General features: G+C 35.9%; 1 protein-coding gene across 1 annotated transcript; it reads left to right on the top strand.

The window, feature by feature from the left end:
• Window positions 1–630: 630 nt before the first annotated feature.
• LOC114310705 (agamous-like MADS-box protein AGL65) lies at window positions 631–15,969 on the top strand. Its single transcript, XM_082908091.1, has 12 exons — window positions 631–1,020; window positions 1,157–1,216; window positions 1,343–1,359; window positions 1,486–1,634; window positions 1,767–1,857; window positions 2,815–2,873; window positions 2,993–3,089; window positions 3,198–4,439; window positions 7,777–7,821; window positions 8,237–8,459; window positions 8,537–8,635; window positions 15,382–15,969. Exons 1-5 carry the CDS (start codon window positions 836–838, stop codon window positions 1,854–1,856), a joined length of 501 nt encoding a protein of 166 aa, XP_082764217.1. The 5' UTR covers window positions 631–835; the 3' UTR covers window position 1,857; window positions 2,815–2,873; window positions 2,993–3,089; window positions 3,198–4,439; window positions 7,777–7,821; window positions 8,237–8,459; window positions 8,537–8,635; window positions 15,382–15,969.
• The last annotated feature ends 557 nt before the right edge of the window (window positions 15,970–16,526 follow it).

Genomic DNA, 16,526 nt, shown 5'->3' with positions numbered 1-16,526 from the left:
TAGATAATGATATCCCTAACATTTCCACCCCAGTAATCACAAGGACCCCTTTTCGCTCCTCTCTATTCCTTTTGTAATTTTCATTATCTATATAATTTTGAGTTCAAAATGGAACAGTTTTTTAACATCATTTGGTCAGAATCGTTCCCATCTGCTAGCCATTCAGATATTAATTTCAATTTCTTCCTTCGTGTATGAACAATTTCTTCAAGTACTTGTAGTTGTGAATATGCATGACACATAAACCTCAAACAATTTAAAGTTATATGATTTACATTCACCCACAAATTCATAGTTTTCTGACTACTATTACTTTTAATGAAATTCCCCACAATTACTTCTGCATCTTTGGACCATTAGTAACAACTTTTCCCTATGGATCGTTTAATGCTACCATCTTATCTATATCCATAGAACTAAATCATCTTAGTTACCCTGGTGTCCTTTAATTTAAGTTTTTTTCCCATCTAATTTAACTTGCACCATTTTTGGGAAGATTGCAAATAAGGAGTATGGACATTTTTGCTAGTTTATATTATACAAAAGTGAGGTTTTAACAATAAAGGTTGAGCTCTAAAGCATTAACTAAATTTCTTAAAAAAGGTTGAGCTCTAAAGCGTTTAAAAAAGTGAACTAAATCATTTTTTCTTAATTCTTAACTAAAAAATTTATCTCAGCCCTTTGTGTCCATGGTCATTTTGGAGCTTCTTGGAATTAATTCGTTCTATTGTTAGACAAGTGTTTGGCTTGGAGAATTGAAGTAGGTCAGGATTGGCCAAACATAGATGCATCAGTTGCATTGGTGTTTTATGGGTCTTTCTCATTTGTTTACAATATGGGGAGGGTTAAGTTAAAGATAAAGAGATTAGAGAGCACTAGCAATCAACAAGTGACCTATTTGAGAAGAAGGAATGGAATCTTGAAGAAAGCTAAAGAATTATCCATATTATGTGACATTGACATTGTCCTTCTCATGTTTTCTCCAACTGGAAAGGCAACATTATTCCGCAGAGAGCGCAGGTATTTTCAAGTCTCCAATTGTGCCTATATAAAATGTTTGTGAAATTTGATGTATGGCATGAAAAATTAAACAAAATTCACTTGGATTTATGTGCACCATTTATCATTTCTTGAAATCATGTGTTTTTTTGTTCAGCAACATTGAAGAGGTTATTACAAAATTCGCTCAACTGACACCACAAGAAAGGACAAAAAGGTCAGTACAGATATGCTTTAAATCTATGAGGATGAAGAGTTGTTTTTCTTTTCTTTTCTTTTTTTTGGTTAAATTTGAACTGCATTTGTCACAATGTCACTAAATAATTTTTATTTGAATGACCAGGAAGTTGGAGAGCCTTGAAGTAAGATTAATACTGCCCGTTCTCTAGTACACCAATTCATTCTTTCTTTCTCTGTTTTCATTAAATATGAAATGATAAACGTAGCATATTCATTCAAGCCTTTTGGTGTTCTATTTGAGAATATAAGCACTAAAGAAAACCTATAAGAAGTTGGACCATGATGTAAATATACAAGACTTTTTGGGTTCAAGGTTTGTGTTTATTTTGATGAATCTTTTAAATCTTAAGGGATTAACCCTCGTGAAAGAACTAACGTTTTTTTTTTTCCTCCTTTCACAACACTCAATGAATTGAGGTTAGCCCTTTGTCACTGTTGTCACCGTAATGTTTTGAATTTGAGTTCTTATTCATTGCTAGAATCCCAGTGAACTTTTTGACATCTCTTATTTAAGTTGTTATGGACAGGAATTATCCAACCAATTGAGGATGATGCGAGCTCAACTTACAGAAGCACACAAGAGACTGAGTTGCAACTTTGAAGCTCATATTTGTTAAAGTATTACCTTCCCTCCCCCTCCCCCCTTTTCTTTTTGGTTTTGTGAATCATAAAATTGGCATGATATAGTTATGCCCCGAAAAGCCCAATCAATTAAATTTTGCAATATAATTTTGTCTACATTGTTTTGTTCTAGGTTAAGATAAACTTAATACAATGTTTATAGATGTGGAGGCTTTGAACAATCGTCATTCTGTCTTTTACTTTTTTGTAGCCGGTAAATTAGTTCAAGTCAGTGATTTCCCCATTGTGGTATAACAGTTGCAGCTTTGTTTTGTTTTATTTTAGTCACATTTCATATAGTCTGTTTCACGGTTTGTACATGTGCATAACTGTTTCTCACATTTTGTATCTGTGTGCCTTTACACTTACCAAAAAATTTATATAATTTGATTTATGTGTGTGACGTTTGCGTTTATATTTTTTGTAATCGCGGGATATTTCATGGATTGCTTACTGCTCCAAATTATTTCATGGATTGCGTTTATATTTCTTAAAATATATGATTTGGCAAAAATTTAAAGATTGACTAAGAAAGAATAAACAACTTTAGAGTTGTTCATAATTGTTTTATGTTTTGTCTACAAAATCTGCGTAGATTTAATGTTTAGTGGTGTTTTTTGTTTACATGTATTTCTTTAGTGTTCAAAAACTTGAAAACAAGTCATGATTCTATGGTCGTTCTATCTTATTCATAGAATGCCAGTTGCATAAAATGATTTCTAGTTCATTATTAAAGGAGTAAGAAGTTTGAAGATATAAGAGTGGGGTTTCTATTTGATTAATAGTGAAGCTTGTCTGTTTTTGCTAGTAGTGGATAAGGATGCATAATTTATTTGTTGTGAAACAGAGGCTTTTACCTTTCTGATTCTTCTTTGTTCTATTTGTTCATCTTCATGTATGGTGCCTTGTCAACTGGGATTATTTGTGACTGTAAAACTGGTTATAAAATTTCAGCGGCCGGTATATAAACGCAGCCACAAACCGCCATTTAAGAGAAACCCTACAAAATCTCTGTGTGTGTGTGTGTGTGTGTGACCCTTTTCTTCTCCTTCAAGACATACCATACCTTTCTCCATAGGTATATCATCAATCAAATCAATATATAATTTATTAGTTTGTGAAATTCTTACAGTTGGTACAGTCGAGTTCCATAATCCCATCCATGGCTGTTCTCTAGAGCTAGAGCTGAGCTCCTCTGTTATTAGTGTGTTTTGTGAAGAAAATCCATGGTGGGTTTTGGAAGTTCAGCTTTTGTTTTGTTAATGGTCTTTTTTTTGTGTTTTTTTTATTTTTGTTTTTCCTTCTCTTCTCCTAGTGTTGTGTTGATGCTGGTTTAGGTGTTTGAGGTAATGAAAAAGCAAGAGGAGACGAGGCTGACAGAATTGACTACAAAAGGGGCAGAATTTAAAGCTATGCAAGCTGAAGCTGAAACCGTATGATTGCCATTTCTCTATCAATTTTTTATTGAATTCTCTGCATTTTGGTAATTCATAGTGCCTCGTGAGAAATAAAATGAAAAGGGAAGTAGCTTGTTCTGCCTTAGTTTCATGTAATTGTGAAACTGGTAAGCCAACTCCTTTACATTGGTTCTATTGGGTCTAAATTTAATCCACGCACCATACCAGCTTGGGTTACTAAGGGATATTCAGAAGAGAGGAGATTGATGAATCAATCCCATTTGGCAATCCTTAAAAGCATAGACGTTACAAAGAGAGTAGTAGCCAGAATGGTTGGTTGCACCTCTGTAGCTCACCAAATTAGGCTTTCCAACAGCTCAAACATTACCCAATTGACTAAAAACTAGCTCAGAGGAAACAAACTTAGCTATCACTCTCAGGAGCTCTAGAGTCCACAAGGCAAAGATATTTTTGATGAGTTAAAAAAATGGTCTTTTTCTGTTTTTTTGGTTCTTCTCAATATATGGAAATTTGTTTTTTGAACCACATGCAAATTAAGGCTGGTAACCACAGATGTGAGTAAAATTATTTTGATATGTAACAATGAATTACCTTTTGCCTAAAGGCGGTTCTAAAAAAAATTATTATGTTGGGATGTTGGAATATACTTCAAAGTCAAAGGGAAATTAGCATTACTTGAAAAAAAAACTTGTGGTATGTATTCTGGATAGGGAACTTTATGATTATGATTTCTAATGAGTTATTTTTTTCTACTGAATCATTTTTCTATTTTGGAATGATTGTTGTATTCATAGGTGTATTAAGTAGGATACTCTAAATGACATAGACAAGTACTTCAATTATTTGTCTTTTTTATTACTTTAGTTTTTCATGAGAAAGAAAATTAATGTGGGAATCTCTTTATTTTGTTGTTTTGCGGTAATCTAAAATGACATTGCTGATAGGATATGAGTCCAAATGGCAGTTTGGGTGATTTCGAAGATAGGTAATGGTTATTTCACATTTAATAGTTTTTGTTTTTGCACGAAAATGGGATGCAATTTCAGCAACATGAGTTTTTTTTTTTTTTTTTCATTGACAAGCTGTAGAGAAGCAAGAGCTAGGAAGAACAAGTACATGATCTTTGATGGTGATAGTTACTGTGTGGGATGAGTACATTGAGTAAGCATTTTAGTACAATCCTGGGCCACTTAATTTTAGTTATAGAATTTGATGCTATTCACATTATGAACATTTGGTGATTTCATGAATTTCAAACCAAATTGACTATAATTTTAAACATTAGCATTGTTTAGAATGCCTAAATTGACCTTAATTTTTATTTTATTTAATAAGTTCTTGTGGGAGTAGAAATGTAGTTGTGGGCTACTTAATACAAAGTTTATAATGTCCTCTATCCATCTGAGCTTTAACTCAACACAAGGAGTTCAAAGTGGAAAATTATGAAGCATGTTAAAAGAACAATATCTTAAACCTTGAATCAAATATAACAAGCATCCTAGTAGTATTATCCTGTCAAGATCCTCTCCTACATATTATTTATATACATGCTATGTATATATGTACATATGTAATAGATGATAGTCTGCAAATGTTATCTGATATTAAGGGTCCTCTAATTGTTTGAAAAAATGCCTGACTAAAAAAAAAAACCGTGTTTGCTTATCCATGATGACTGAACAATCACAAGTGGAATGATAATTGAGTTGATTTTGGAACCAATGTCCTTTATACAAGCTGCTATGCATATTCTTTCTTTTTTTCTACAGCATTTGCTTGGATGTGTGTTGGAGGAGCCATTTATCAAAATACTTGACATTTATGCTTTCCTCATAAACTTCAAGTTTATGTTGAGAAAACTACAAGGGCATTTTCAAATATTTTAACTGCCTAAATTTCAACTTTATGTTGAGAACTTAGATGTTGAGAAAACTGCAAGGGCATTTACAAATATTTTAACTACCAAAATTTCAACTTTATGTTGAGAATTTAGATATTGCACTTTGTGTGTTTTGAATGGATGTATAATTTTGGGCACTGCTGAGCTAGATGAGTTTTTTTATTTATTTATTTTTACCTCCTAATTTTCTGTGGTTATATACTTCTCTAAATCCAATTTTAATTTTTTTGTTCTTCGTTAATGGAAAAAAAAAAAGGAAGTTCTTTTTGCCCCTCTCTGGCTGTCTTCAATTAGAAGATGGGTCTCTTTATTTTGACCTATATATTGCTTATGCATGTGAATTTTGGTTTTTTGGTCAACTATGATTGGAAGTGTGATAAGAGAATTGTTTAAATTTGTAGATAAAAATTATGCTAGGGTTTGAGTTTTATTGCGTTTTGGTATAGGTAGAGACGACAATTTCTAGGGTTATTAAGAATTGATGAGATAGGAGAGTGCAATGAGAGGAGTGTAAGAAGAATGCTACTGATCTCTATCAATGAACTCATGATGAGTAGTTTTAGTTACTGAATGCTAAAGAATTGCAAGTACATAAGTTTATCAATTAATGTTTCATTATCTTTCCACCTACACTATGGGCAAACAAACAGACCCTGAATTTTAAATTTGTTTCAGTTTTTTTATTGAAGGACTTGGGCATTTGTGCAGTGTTGTGCAACCAAAATTCAAATTATTGTCATGGTTGACCACAAGAGATTACTTGGAATTGTACAATAGTGTGAAACAAAAGCTGAAATATCTATTGACTAGCAAATTTGTTGTAGTGAGGGGTGAGGGGAGGGGAAGGGGAAGGGGAAGGATTGTTTGGGTGACTTTTTTTGTCTCTTCATATGATTGTTTGTCCACAAAATAGAACAGAGGTCAGAAATCAAGTACAAGAAATAAAGTACTTCCTTACGTTCTATTCATATTAAGTATTTGAGACATTTATGGAAGAAAATGATTCTTTATTTCCCTTTCTATTTTGAAATTTTTGTCTGAAGTTTGTGTGATTGTGAGTTAGACAGTTTGACAATTGGACAACAAAAATAAGAGCAGTCCAAAAACAAAGCTGGAAACTGAGAGCAAGCATATTTTGTTATTTGATTAAAAAAAGGTCAATTAATGGTGTTTGATTACAATTCTAGATTCTAGATTATTTAATTTTTTCAATTTTTTTAACCCAAAAAAATTGAGATTACTTAACTTACAATTGAAATTTTTTTCAACTTAAGAATGTGCTTGATTCTTTTAAACATGAGCAGAATAAATTTGAAATTATAATTTAGAAGCTAAATAGTATAATGATAGTAGAAAGAAATGAGAAAAAGAGACATAACCTTCTTTTTTTTTTTTTGTCTTCATAAATGTAGGTTTGAAACGATGTGGTAAGAGTTGCGGGCTTAGATGGTTGAGAACTATCGTATTGTGTGGCTCACAGGTAGAATTTTGTTCCTCTTCTCTTCCCTTCAATTATTTTTCTTCTTCATCGTCACTTCTTTTTATCACCTTCACATTTACAGTTTTTTGTGCAAAATAGATCACTTCTTATTTTTAATCTCTATAGCAAAGGTTAGCAGCCAAGTGTGAAATCTAGCTTGTTTTATACGACTTTTATAGGGTCTGTTATGACTTATGGTACATAGTGTTGCGTGGTTAACATAGTCAAAAAATGCATATGCATCTAAATGCATCAAGTCGGTAACAGTAAATGCTGCAATTGATTGCTCATTGACTCAAGTCATGGAAAAAGTGTTACTTTTTCTTTTTGCAAATCCACATCATTCTATAGATCCAATTGGCACATGATGATGAGTGTGTTTGAACTTAACTCCCAGGCACATACATTTTTTCACTTTTCTCAAAGATCTAGAACCCTTTATTTGTGATCTAAGATATTGGTTTCCGATTCAAGTCACAATTTTTTTTTTTTCCATTTTATCTCCTTTTCATATCTTTTCCATTGATTTGTTGCAATTTCATCAAAATTTCATTGGAGACCTTTTTCGAAAGCTATAAATAAATTATCTTGCACGATACAGCTTCACTAATTGGTAGAGCTGGGGATTGTACCCCCAACTCCGGTGAGCTGGGCATAAGGGCCTGACACTGGGCCACCCTAGAGGCTCATTAATGATTTGTTTTGTCTATACAGTTGGTGTGAACAGCCTTTTTGGGCTTTTTTTCCTTTCTGTTTTAAATTATTCTTTTGCATTTTTTTTATATACATAACATCATTTCAATCTTCCTATTCTCCTTGTGTGAGTTTCCCATTTTTTGCTGCTTCAATGCTTTCTCCAACTCCCTCATAATCTCTCCTCTTGTGTCTACAATGAATACATAGGAATTTTTTTGCATCAATTTAGCTAACTATCCAAAGCTTCATGAATTTTGTAACAGTACCATGTGTTGAAAACTCAGACAGAGACTTACAGGAAGTAGGTTAGTGCATCATCTAATAGTAATTTTAGAACATGCAATTGTTTCTAGCACTTTTTTGTTGTTTCCATTTTGAAATTGTTTTTGGATTTGGATCATTGCTCTTATCTGTCGTTGCAGGTAAGGAAGATGGAAGAAAGGCATGGAAATCTCCTACTGGACCATGTAAGTATCTTGAACCTAAAAAAAGTTAATTTGTTTTCCAAATAAAATACATTTATGCTTCCTAAAATAAGTTCATGCCACTTTCAGCCTCTAATTTTAATTTTGTCCTTTAGATATTCAATTTGATTCAAATTAGTTTAATTTCAATTGGACATTTCAGCCTCTCCTATATATTTATTTCTCATCAATATATACATGCTATGTATATCTGTATATATGTAATAGATGGTAGTCTGTAAATGTTATCTGATATTAAGGGTCCTCTAACTGTTTGAAAAAAATGCCTGACTAAAAAAAAACTGCGTTGGCACAATGAGGTTCATGATGGTAGGTATTCTTTAGTTTATTCAACTTTCCGACAACTGGCTTTATGATATTTTTCGAAGTTGTAAGTATTCTACATCTGCTTTACCAGCTGAGAAAGACAAGGAATTTTTTGAAGATAAGCTATCTTCCAGTGCAACAGCTCTTGATAATTTGCACAACCAAATGAAGACGTCGTCTTTGAGATTTGAGTCTTCAGAGGAAATTTTTGGAAATTGCAAGTTATCCTTATTTCCTATATCATAAAAAGTTCTCAGATAACTTCCAATAATAAGAATTGTCGATGCTGCCAAACAGAAGCTTATCATAAATTTGTAAGCAAAGAACCAGGTATGTCCATTTGCTTCACTTCTTTTCAGAGTTATGAAATGTGTTTGAATTTTGAATGTAGGCAAAAGAGAGTTGAAAGAACTCAGCATTGAAAAAGAGGAGAGGGAGAAATATTTCAGAGATGAACAGTGCAAAACTACCAATGTCAATGAGGAAAAAGGTAGCATCTTCATTGATTGCTTCTGTTTATGGTTTGTTTCTGGACTGGCTACCCCATCAGGACTCAAATTACTTTGGTTCAAGACCAATTCATTGAAATAATGTATTAATGAGTAGCAAATTAAAGCTTGCATCCTAAAAAAGCTGCATGAAAACACTTTGAGGTTAACATACCTAATGGTTCACATCTTGCCTAGAGTAAGGTGCAGCCGAGGTCCATGCCTCACGTGACCACCTTTCCTTATTTGAGAAATTAATAGATTTGACCAAAATATGGGTTGTCATAATATCATTAACATTTGAAGACAATCTGAACAGTTGTTGTACCAATAAGGAGTGCTGAGTGAGTTGAATTGAGCTCGGTTTCTATTACCAGTTTGCTGCTGCTGCCACCACGCTCTTCCTATATTAGTGATAGTAGTAATATCATACATTTAACTTAATGATTTATTTAATGAATTTTTATAGCGATCCCGGGTTTGTCCCCTTTATGTGCAGTGTTCCGGACTTAGGTTCCGTGGAGTTGGTGGTTGTATGTCTTGTTGTCATCCTTTAATTCCATATGTCTGAGCTTTAGGATGTGTTGAGCGTGTTTCGAATAGGTGGGTTGAGCCTCAGTTCAAATTCTTGTTGCCTAGTTTTGAGTGGTCCGCTCGAGCGGGTCCTAGTGTGCTCGAGCGGAGATTCCATACTTCCAGCATTTCGTGCCTCTGCAAAAGTACTATAGGCTTGTTTTTCACGCTCGAGCGGGTTTCCCTACGCTCGAGCGGGCCCTTTTGGCGCTCAATCGGGTGTTCACTGTCTGAGAAAATACTGGGAGGGAAGAATCTACGCTCGAGCGGACTGGTTTTCGCGCTCGAGCGGATGTGTTTTGTTTTTGTGTCTTGGAGCTCGAGCGGGCCTTCTTGCGCTCGAGCGGGTCCAGTTTTTGTGCTAGACGCTCGAGCGTCTTGTTCTACACTCGAGCGGGGGTGTCGTATATCAGTTGACAGCTAGGCTATTTTGAATCACTTTTCAACTTCCATTCTCTCTCTTACTTTTCCAAAAAGCCATTGTTGAGAGCTTCTCTCACTACTTTCTCCCTTCTCTCTTAAGATTGATTTAGTTGGAGTGTTCTCCTACCCTTTGGCCTTTACAAAAAGTGTGTTGATCGTCGAGGTCTACGTTTTGATCCGAAAAGTTTGGAGTTTGGAGCACTTTGAGTTTGGTCCTCTCCTCCGTTTGAGCTCTAACTTCGAGGTAGGGATATCCTACTCCATCTTATGATCTTTGTCTTTAAATTTTGGCATTTTGATATGTTGGGGGTTGTTGGGAAATTTTGAGAAGGTTTTGGGGTCTTTATGTAATTTTCAAAAGATGGGGTTTCAATCATATAAACCTTTATGTATGTAATACATTGGAAGATGGACTTGGTGTTGGATTATTGATGGAAAACGAAACCTTAGAGTTGGTATTGTAAATATGGGAAAAAGCACTAACTGTCTTGATAAATTAATTTGTATAATTAATTTAGGAAAATGAGAAATTGAATAGGAAATATTCAAATTGGGAAGGTACGGGATCAAAGGGTGTTGTTGGATTAATTTATCGCTCACCTAGGTAAAATGTTGATACTTTATCCATTTGGTGCATTTATTTTCTGTTTAGAAATAACTGCTTTGGGCTATCGGTGGAGGATAGTCTTGATTGTTGTAGACAATGCATGATGATTAGGCAAACTATAACTAATCAAATAACTGCTTTGTATTGATTGATTAAATTTGTATATGATAATTGTTTTTATACATTGTATTGTGTGGGAGGAAATGAGGGATGTACTCCACAGTTTATTGGAAGATGGGGGATGGACCTCTAAACCGGATTTGTTTGAGATTGATATAGCACTACAATGTGTATCATTTGTGAGTTATAGAAGTGTTTTGTTTGACATTGATGTAGCACTAAAATGTGTATCACTTGTCTTGATTGATTAAATTTGTATATGATAATTGCTTATATACATTGTATTGTGTGAGAGGAGATGGGGGATGTACTCCACGGTTTATTGGAAGATGGGGGATGGACCTCTAAACTGGATTTGTTTGAGATTGATACAGCACTAAAATGTGTATCATTTGTGAAGTATAGAAGTGTTTGTATGATTTGATATAACACTGTAGACACCCTATTTTTGACCGTCCTCAAGACTTGGACGTCACCGTTTGAACACTCGGTGATTATCCATGTTTGTGTTCGTTTGGAGTTCCCGGAGGCCTCGGCTCGCGTGCCTTGCCTCAGGATCTCCGAACTTGACCGTTTAGTGTCTGGTTTTACACCAAACACTTGTGTTTTTCCTTTGAGAGGCAAGGTAGGGTTTGTAGACCATCCCCACCCACCACCGGCAGTGGCTAGAGGCCACCGGCTGGTTTTTGCTACCACCGGCAATGTTTATTGTCGGCCGGCACTATTTGTTACCGGTCAGCACTTTTTAGTGCCGGCCGACACTCTTTTTGGCCAAGATGGCATTTTTGGCCGGCCGACTACTGTGTATCTGCTTTTGCAGATATTTTAAGACAGCTGTCTTGCTTTTTGCCCCCCTCCATACACGTGTATGGAGGGATCTCCCTCTTATGAAGCTTGTCTTGTAAGCTTTACAAGACAAGAAGTGCCATAAAGGGAGAGGCTTGTCTCTTGGCTTGAGAGGTTAGAGACTTGAGATATTTTGAGAGCTTAGACAGCCATTGTTAGGGTTTGAGTTCTAGGGTTAGGGTTAGATACACATTCTATCTCTCTTTCCCTCTCTTTTTGTGCTCTTATGTGTGTTTTAGTCCATACTATTGCACACAAGCACCTAGTGTTTCACCTTCCTCTTGGAACTGAGGTTCTAAGGGACTGATTTTGAAGTTTTGGTGTTGGATTCAAGCTAAGGAAGGCCATTGGAGCACCATTGTTGAAGAAGGCTTCGAGGGTAAGAATCTTACCCCTTTTTACCCCATTTTTGCATTGTATTTCTACCTATCTTAAATTCGTTTTTGAGCTTAGTGTATAATATAAAAAAGTTCTGTTTTTAAGCCCTCTTGGTTGTTTGTTATGAGTGTTTTGTGGTTTGGGTAAGTTTGAATACCCTTAGGCCTTGAAAGGCCTCATTTTGTGCCCTTTTGTGTGAACTCCGGGATTTTGGTGTTGAGGTCTCTTCACCACTGAAATCTTGAGGGATTTCAGTGGTGAAGGTGATGCCTTGAAGTCCCAAGAAGGAGAGGGCCACCCCCTCTCCTTGTTGTCCTTGAAAAGGGCATGTTTTGGCCTCTTGAGGTAGCACCATGTTAGAGGGTGTATTGACTATGACTTGGTTGCTTTTTACGCTTAATATGTCATGTTATGCCTCTGTTTTTACTTGGTTTTGGTACTCCATGAATGCTTAGCATAGTTGCCATGTAATGCCTTGTTATGCCTTAACATGTCTTAGGTTGTGCTCCTTTGTTTCTAGCATGTTTTAGGCTTACATTTGTGAAGATTTTGTGCTTATCTTGACATGTTTTAGGTCTGTCGATAAGTGTTTGGGTCAATTTTGGCATGCTTGGTATAGCTCCTTTGTATTTGGGCTTGTTGGCCTTGAGCATATGAATGTATAGCATGACATCCTTGCATTGATTTGGTGATTTGGGGTCACCTTATATGTTATTTCAGTCCTATTTGCATGCCTATATGTTTACCTTGGATGCATCTTTAATGCCTCATAAGCTCGTGTAGCAATGCTCCATGTTTTGGTGTTTATGCATGCCTTTGTTTTTGAGCCATTTGGATGCCATCTAAGTGGTCCTTAGGCCTTGTATTAATGTCCCAAAACTCTATTTTTGGTTAATGAGTTCATGCCATGTTTGGTCTTGCTAAGTGTAGTTCAATACCCTATTGGTTTGCTTTGAGCATTTGGGCCATTTGTTGCATGCTTGGTTTGATTTATTGCTTGGTTTGGCACCATGTTTTAGCATGATCTCAATGCTTATGTTGCATGCTAATTAGTCCATGATTCCCCCTTTCAAATGTGTTTGAGAGTTGTTCAATTTATGCCTAAGTGTTGGCCTTTCAACATGTGTATGTGTGCATGTGTATTTGGTCCCTCATTATAGCACTTTGGCCCTTGTTTTAGGCCTTATTGGAGCTGCCTAAACCATGCCTAAGCCCACCTTTTTATTGGTTAGCATTGCCTCATGTTTGCTTGTATGCTTGCATAGGTTTGTTGCCATGACATGTTGCATCCTTAGCTTGCATGCCTAGGTTGCATTGCATTTTGCATGCATGCTTTGTTCCTTGACTTAGTGATAGGAATTGGGCCTTGTTTGGTTTGATTTGGTTTGCATGCATTTGAAATCAAAGTTGCATACTTGGTTCTTTGGGCCATCATGCATGGAAATGCGTGATTGGTGGTCCGAGAATCGAGGCACATGTCCCTTTGAGTCATTATCATGATAAGGGATATGGTTGGTGCATATATGCCTTGAATTGTGCTACCATGCTTTGCCTTGCCCTCTGTTGCTGTCATTTGCAGATTCTGCAGGAACACTCTGCCGACCGGCAGTGTAAGGTGCCGACCGGCAATAATTTCTCTGCCGACAGATTCACTTTGTGCCGGTGGCCACCACCACACTGCCGGTGGAAATTCCATGCAGCCGGTGATGTCTCCCAGCATCCAAGGAAACAGTCCTGAGGTTTTGGCAACCTCCAAAGGAGTGAAGGAAGGAAAACAAAGGCAGCTCATGCATGGTGGCACGTTTCTCGAGGCGATTTTCCTGTTTTCTTAGCTTAAGTTAATTTGCTTAGTTGATTAGGCAATTTGTAATATTAATTAGCTTGCGTAGTTAATTAATTTGTAATATTTATTTAGTCCCTCCGAGTGAGGGCAAATCTGTAATAAGTGTGTGTGGGTGGTGTGTATGCCTTCCAATCCCCACTTCTTTCTTCCCCTTTATTTACCTGCTTATGATGGTAGATTAGGGCATCTTTAAAATTAGCATACCTTATGCTATGCATGCGTGCATTCATGCATTTGTACTGCATGCATTAGGCTCGGTACATCACGCTAACTGCATCTGTACTTCAATTCACAAATTGAATATGTGGTAATTGATCGCATTTCATATGCCATGTTTAGGGTTAGCCGAGCCTGCCTAGATTGCATCCTGTATGTGTTGCATTAGGCAATTTAACATGAACTAGGACATGCATGTTTGCTAACTAGTTTACTGTTTTGGCACGGAGTACGATGTAAGTATTTATGCTTTAGCATCCCGCATGCGTGTGAATGTTGCCATGACAGTATGCTTGCCATGCGGCTAAATGCTTATATGATAAACTGTTTGAAATGCCTGTGGGTGAAAATTGGATTGTTTGAGTTGGAAAAACTCATTGAAATCCGTGTTTTAGCCTACTTGCGAGTAGCAAATTCCAAAGCATTTTCAAAACAAACGGATATGCAATGTTTCTTTCCAAATTAGGCAATCTAGTCTATATTTGTTTGCTGCGCGCATAACATAGTAATTCTAGGCTAATAAATGGAATAAGAACACATAACGTTTTCAAAATCGGATATCACGGTTAGTAGAGGCCGGTCTTCGGACCGGGCGAAAGGGGGTGCTCATAGCTGACCTTCCCCGATCGTACCCAAGCTCCCGAGCCGAGACAACTCCGGTGATGACGGACACGTGGCCTTCGGCACCGAGTCAGGGTTTCCTAAATTTCCCCATTTTAAAAATATTTAGGTGGCGACTCTATATCTGGCAAAGCAGTCCATGTTTGACACTACTTTTTCAAAAATCTGTTTCTCAAAACGATTTGCCAGATTTGGACTCTTTGGTTCAGATTAAGAACCGATACACAAATCGAGTCCGAACTGTAGTGAGGTCCCCTCCGCGGACTTGTTACAAACACTAAAATGTATATCATTATCATTTGTGAAGTATGAAAGTGGTTTTACGTGTTATTGATACAACACCAAAATGTGTATCCATAATGAATTTTGAAAGTATTTTAGTGATGAGTTATAATTTCATTAAATTATTTGGCCAGACTCTGAGCCTTGTTTTCAAACTTGATGACGAATAAGGAATGGAAGATGAAATATAGCATGGGCATGATTGTCATGAAACTGTAATATGACATAAGTTGGAATATAAGTGTGGACCATCTATTGAATGTTATTATTTTAGTCATTGTTTATAGTTGGTTTAGTATATTTCTACTGGGTTGTGGCTTACCCTATATGGGACTTCATTTTCAGGTACCGACGGTATGCCACCTCCAAGAACATAGCTTGGGAGGCTAGAGGCAGACAGACTATTTTGTTGTTTTGTTTTCTTTGGATGTATTTCATGTAAATTCAAGCCAAGGGCTTAATATGTATTTGAGTTAGTACTCTCACTTTGTAACCAAGTGTTGACTTGAAAATTTGTAAGCCTATAGGGCAGTTACTTTTGTTGTCAACGTGTAATACATTTCGTAAGGATACTCTGATGATTGTAATATAATATCTTTTTCCTGTAACTTGACTGTATGATATTATGGGTTTATTTTGAGGGCGTGACAATTTTAATGCATTTGGAGTTTTACATAAGCTATTCCAATTGGAAACAAAGGCATACTTCTATACTCATGTGCTTGAAGTGTTTTTTAGTGGATTAATGTCTAGGAGTTGTAAGTCTTATCACATGATAACAGCAATTGGCTTCTGATCTAAATTTTTATTAATAGACTTGCTTCTTGTTTTTCACACAGATGCTATGATCAAGCATTTGGAAGCAACTGTATCTGCTACCAGATTGGATATGGAGAGCTTAAACTCAAAGATGGAAGAGTTGCATGTTGGTTTGAAATTTAAGGAGGACGACATTCAAGTTTGAGAATCTCAGAAGAGATGTAGGAGAAAGAAAAGAATGTTCTAAAATGTGTGTAAGTGACATTGAATGAATTGACAAAAAAAATGTAGATATCCCTCACGAGGATGGAGGACAAGGTGAGGATGTGGGACACGAAGAAGAGTTGGGAAGTGATGAAGATGATGATGATGGGGGAGACGAAGAAGAGTTGGGAACAGAAGATGTTAAAGACGGAGATGGAATTTCTAAGGAGCCTTGACCTTGGCCTTTTCATTGTTTTACTATGCTTAGACTAAATTAATAGTTGAATATGTTATGGGTTTTGTGGTTGTCCCAATTTTTTTATGAACACTTTTTGTTTACTTTTGGGAGTTTAGTATGATATGTTTTGTGTATAAAAAATTTCTTATGGTTGGTGTTTTGGTGAATATGACCTCACCAGGTTGTTTATTGTTTGAAATATGGTAGTATATTGCCTTTTTCTTTATTTATTTATCTTCTTCTAAATTTTGAAAATTGTCAATGAGGATAAGTTGCTTAATGTTTGAAATATGATGTATTTTTCTTGATGTTTCAATGTATTGAATAGTAATTTATGAGGAGATTGTGAATGATACAATTTGTTAACTTCAAACCTTGTCATTATAAAAAAAAAAAAAAAAATCTAATTTGGAAGCCCATAGCCTAACTAAACACTCAAGATTTTGGGTTTTAGCTTTTATTTGGATTATGGCCAATGGATTGGCCAATTGATTTCTATCAAGGCAGTGTATTTTCCAATAGATTTGAAAATTGATTGGGGACCCATTAGTCAATCAATTCTTGCAAAAAAAGTGATAACACCAATCAATTAGCCAATCATTTTGGAGCCCATGGCCATGACAAACAAACAAAATTGACCGGCCCTAAGACTCGGGCGCTTTCTTTTGATTACCCGATGATGACAATTAGAATGTGTTTCTCACAAAATTCTCAGAAAGAAAGATGGAATTTAAGTTTTAATCCCAACCTTCACCCATTTTTTTGGCCAAACTATTTTAGACC

Source organism: Camellia sinensis, chromosome 15 (genome assembly GCF_055761805.1).
Source record: "Camellia sinensis isolate YWXY chromosome 15, ASM5576180v1, whole genome shotgun sequence".
Taxonomy (NCBI): Eukaryota; Viridiplantae; Streptophyta; class Magnoliopsida; order Ericales; family Theaceae; genus Camellia; species Camellia sinensis.
The sequence above is the reverse complement of the archived record's forward strand: the minus strand, read 5'-3'. Positions and strand labels throughout refer to the sequence as shown.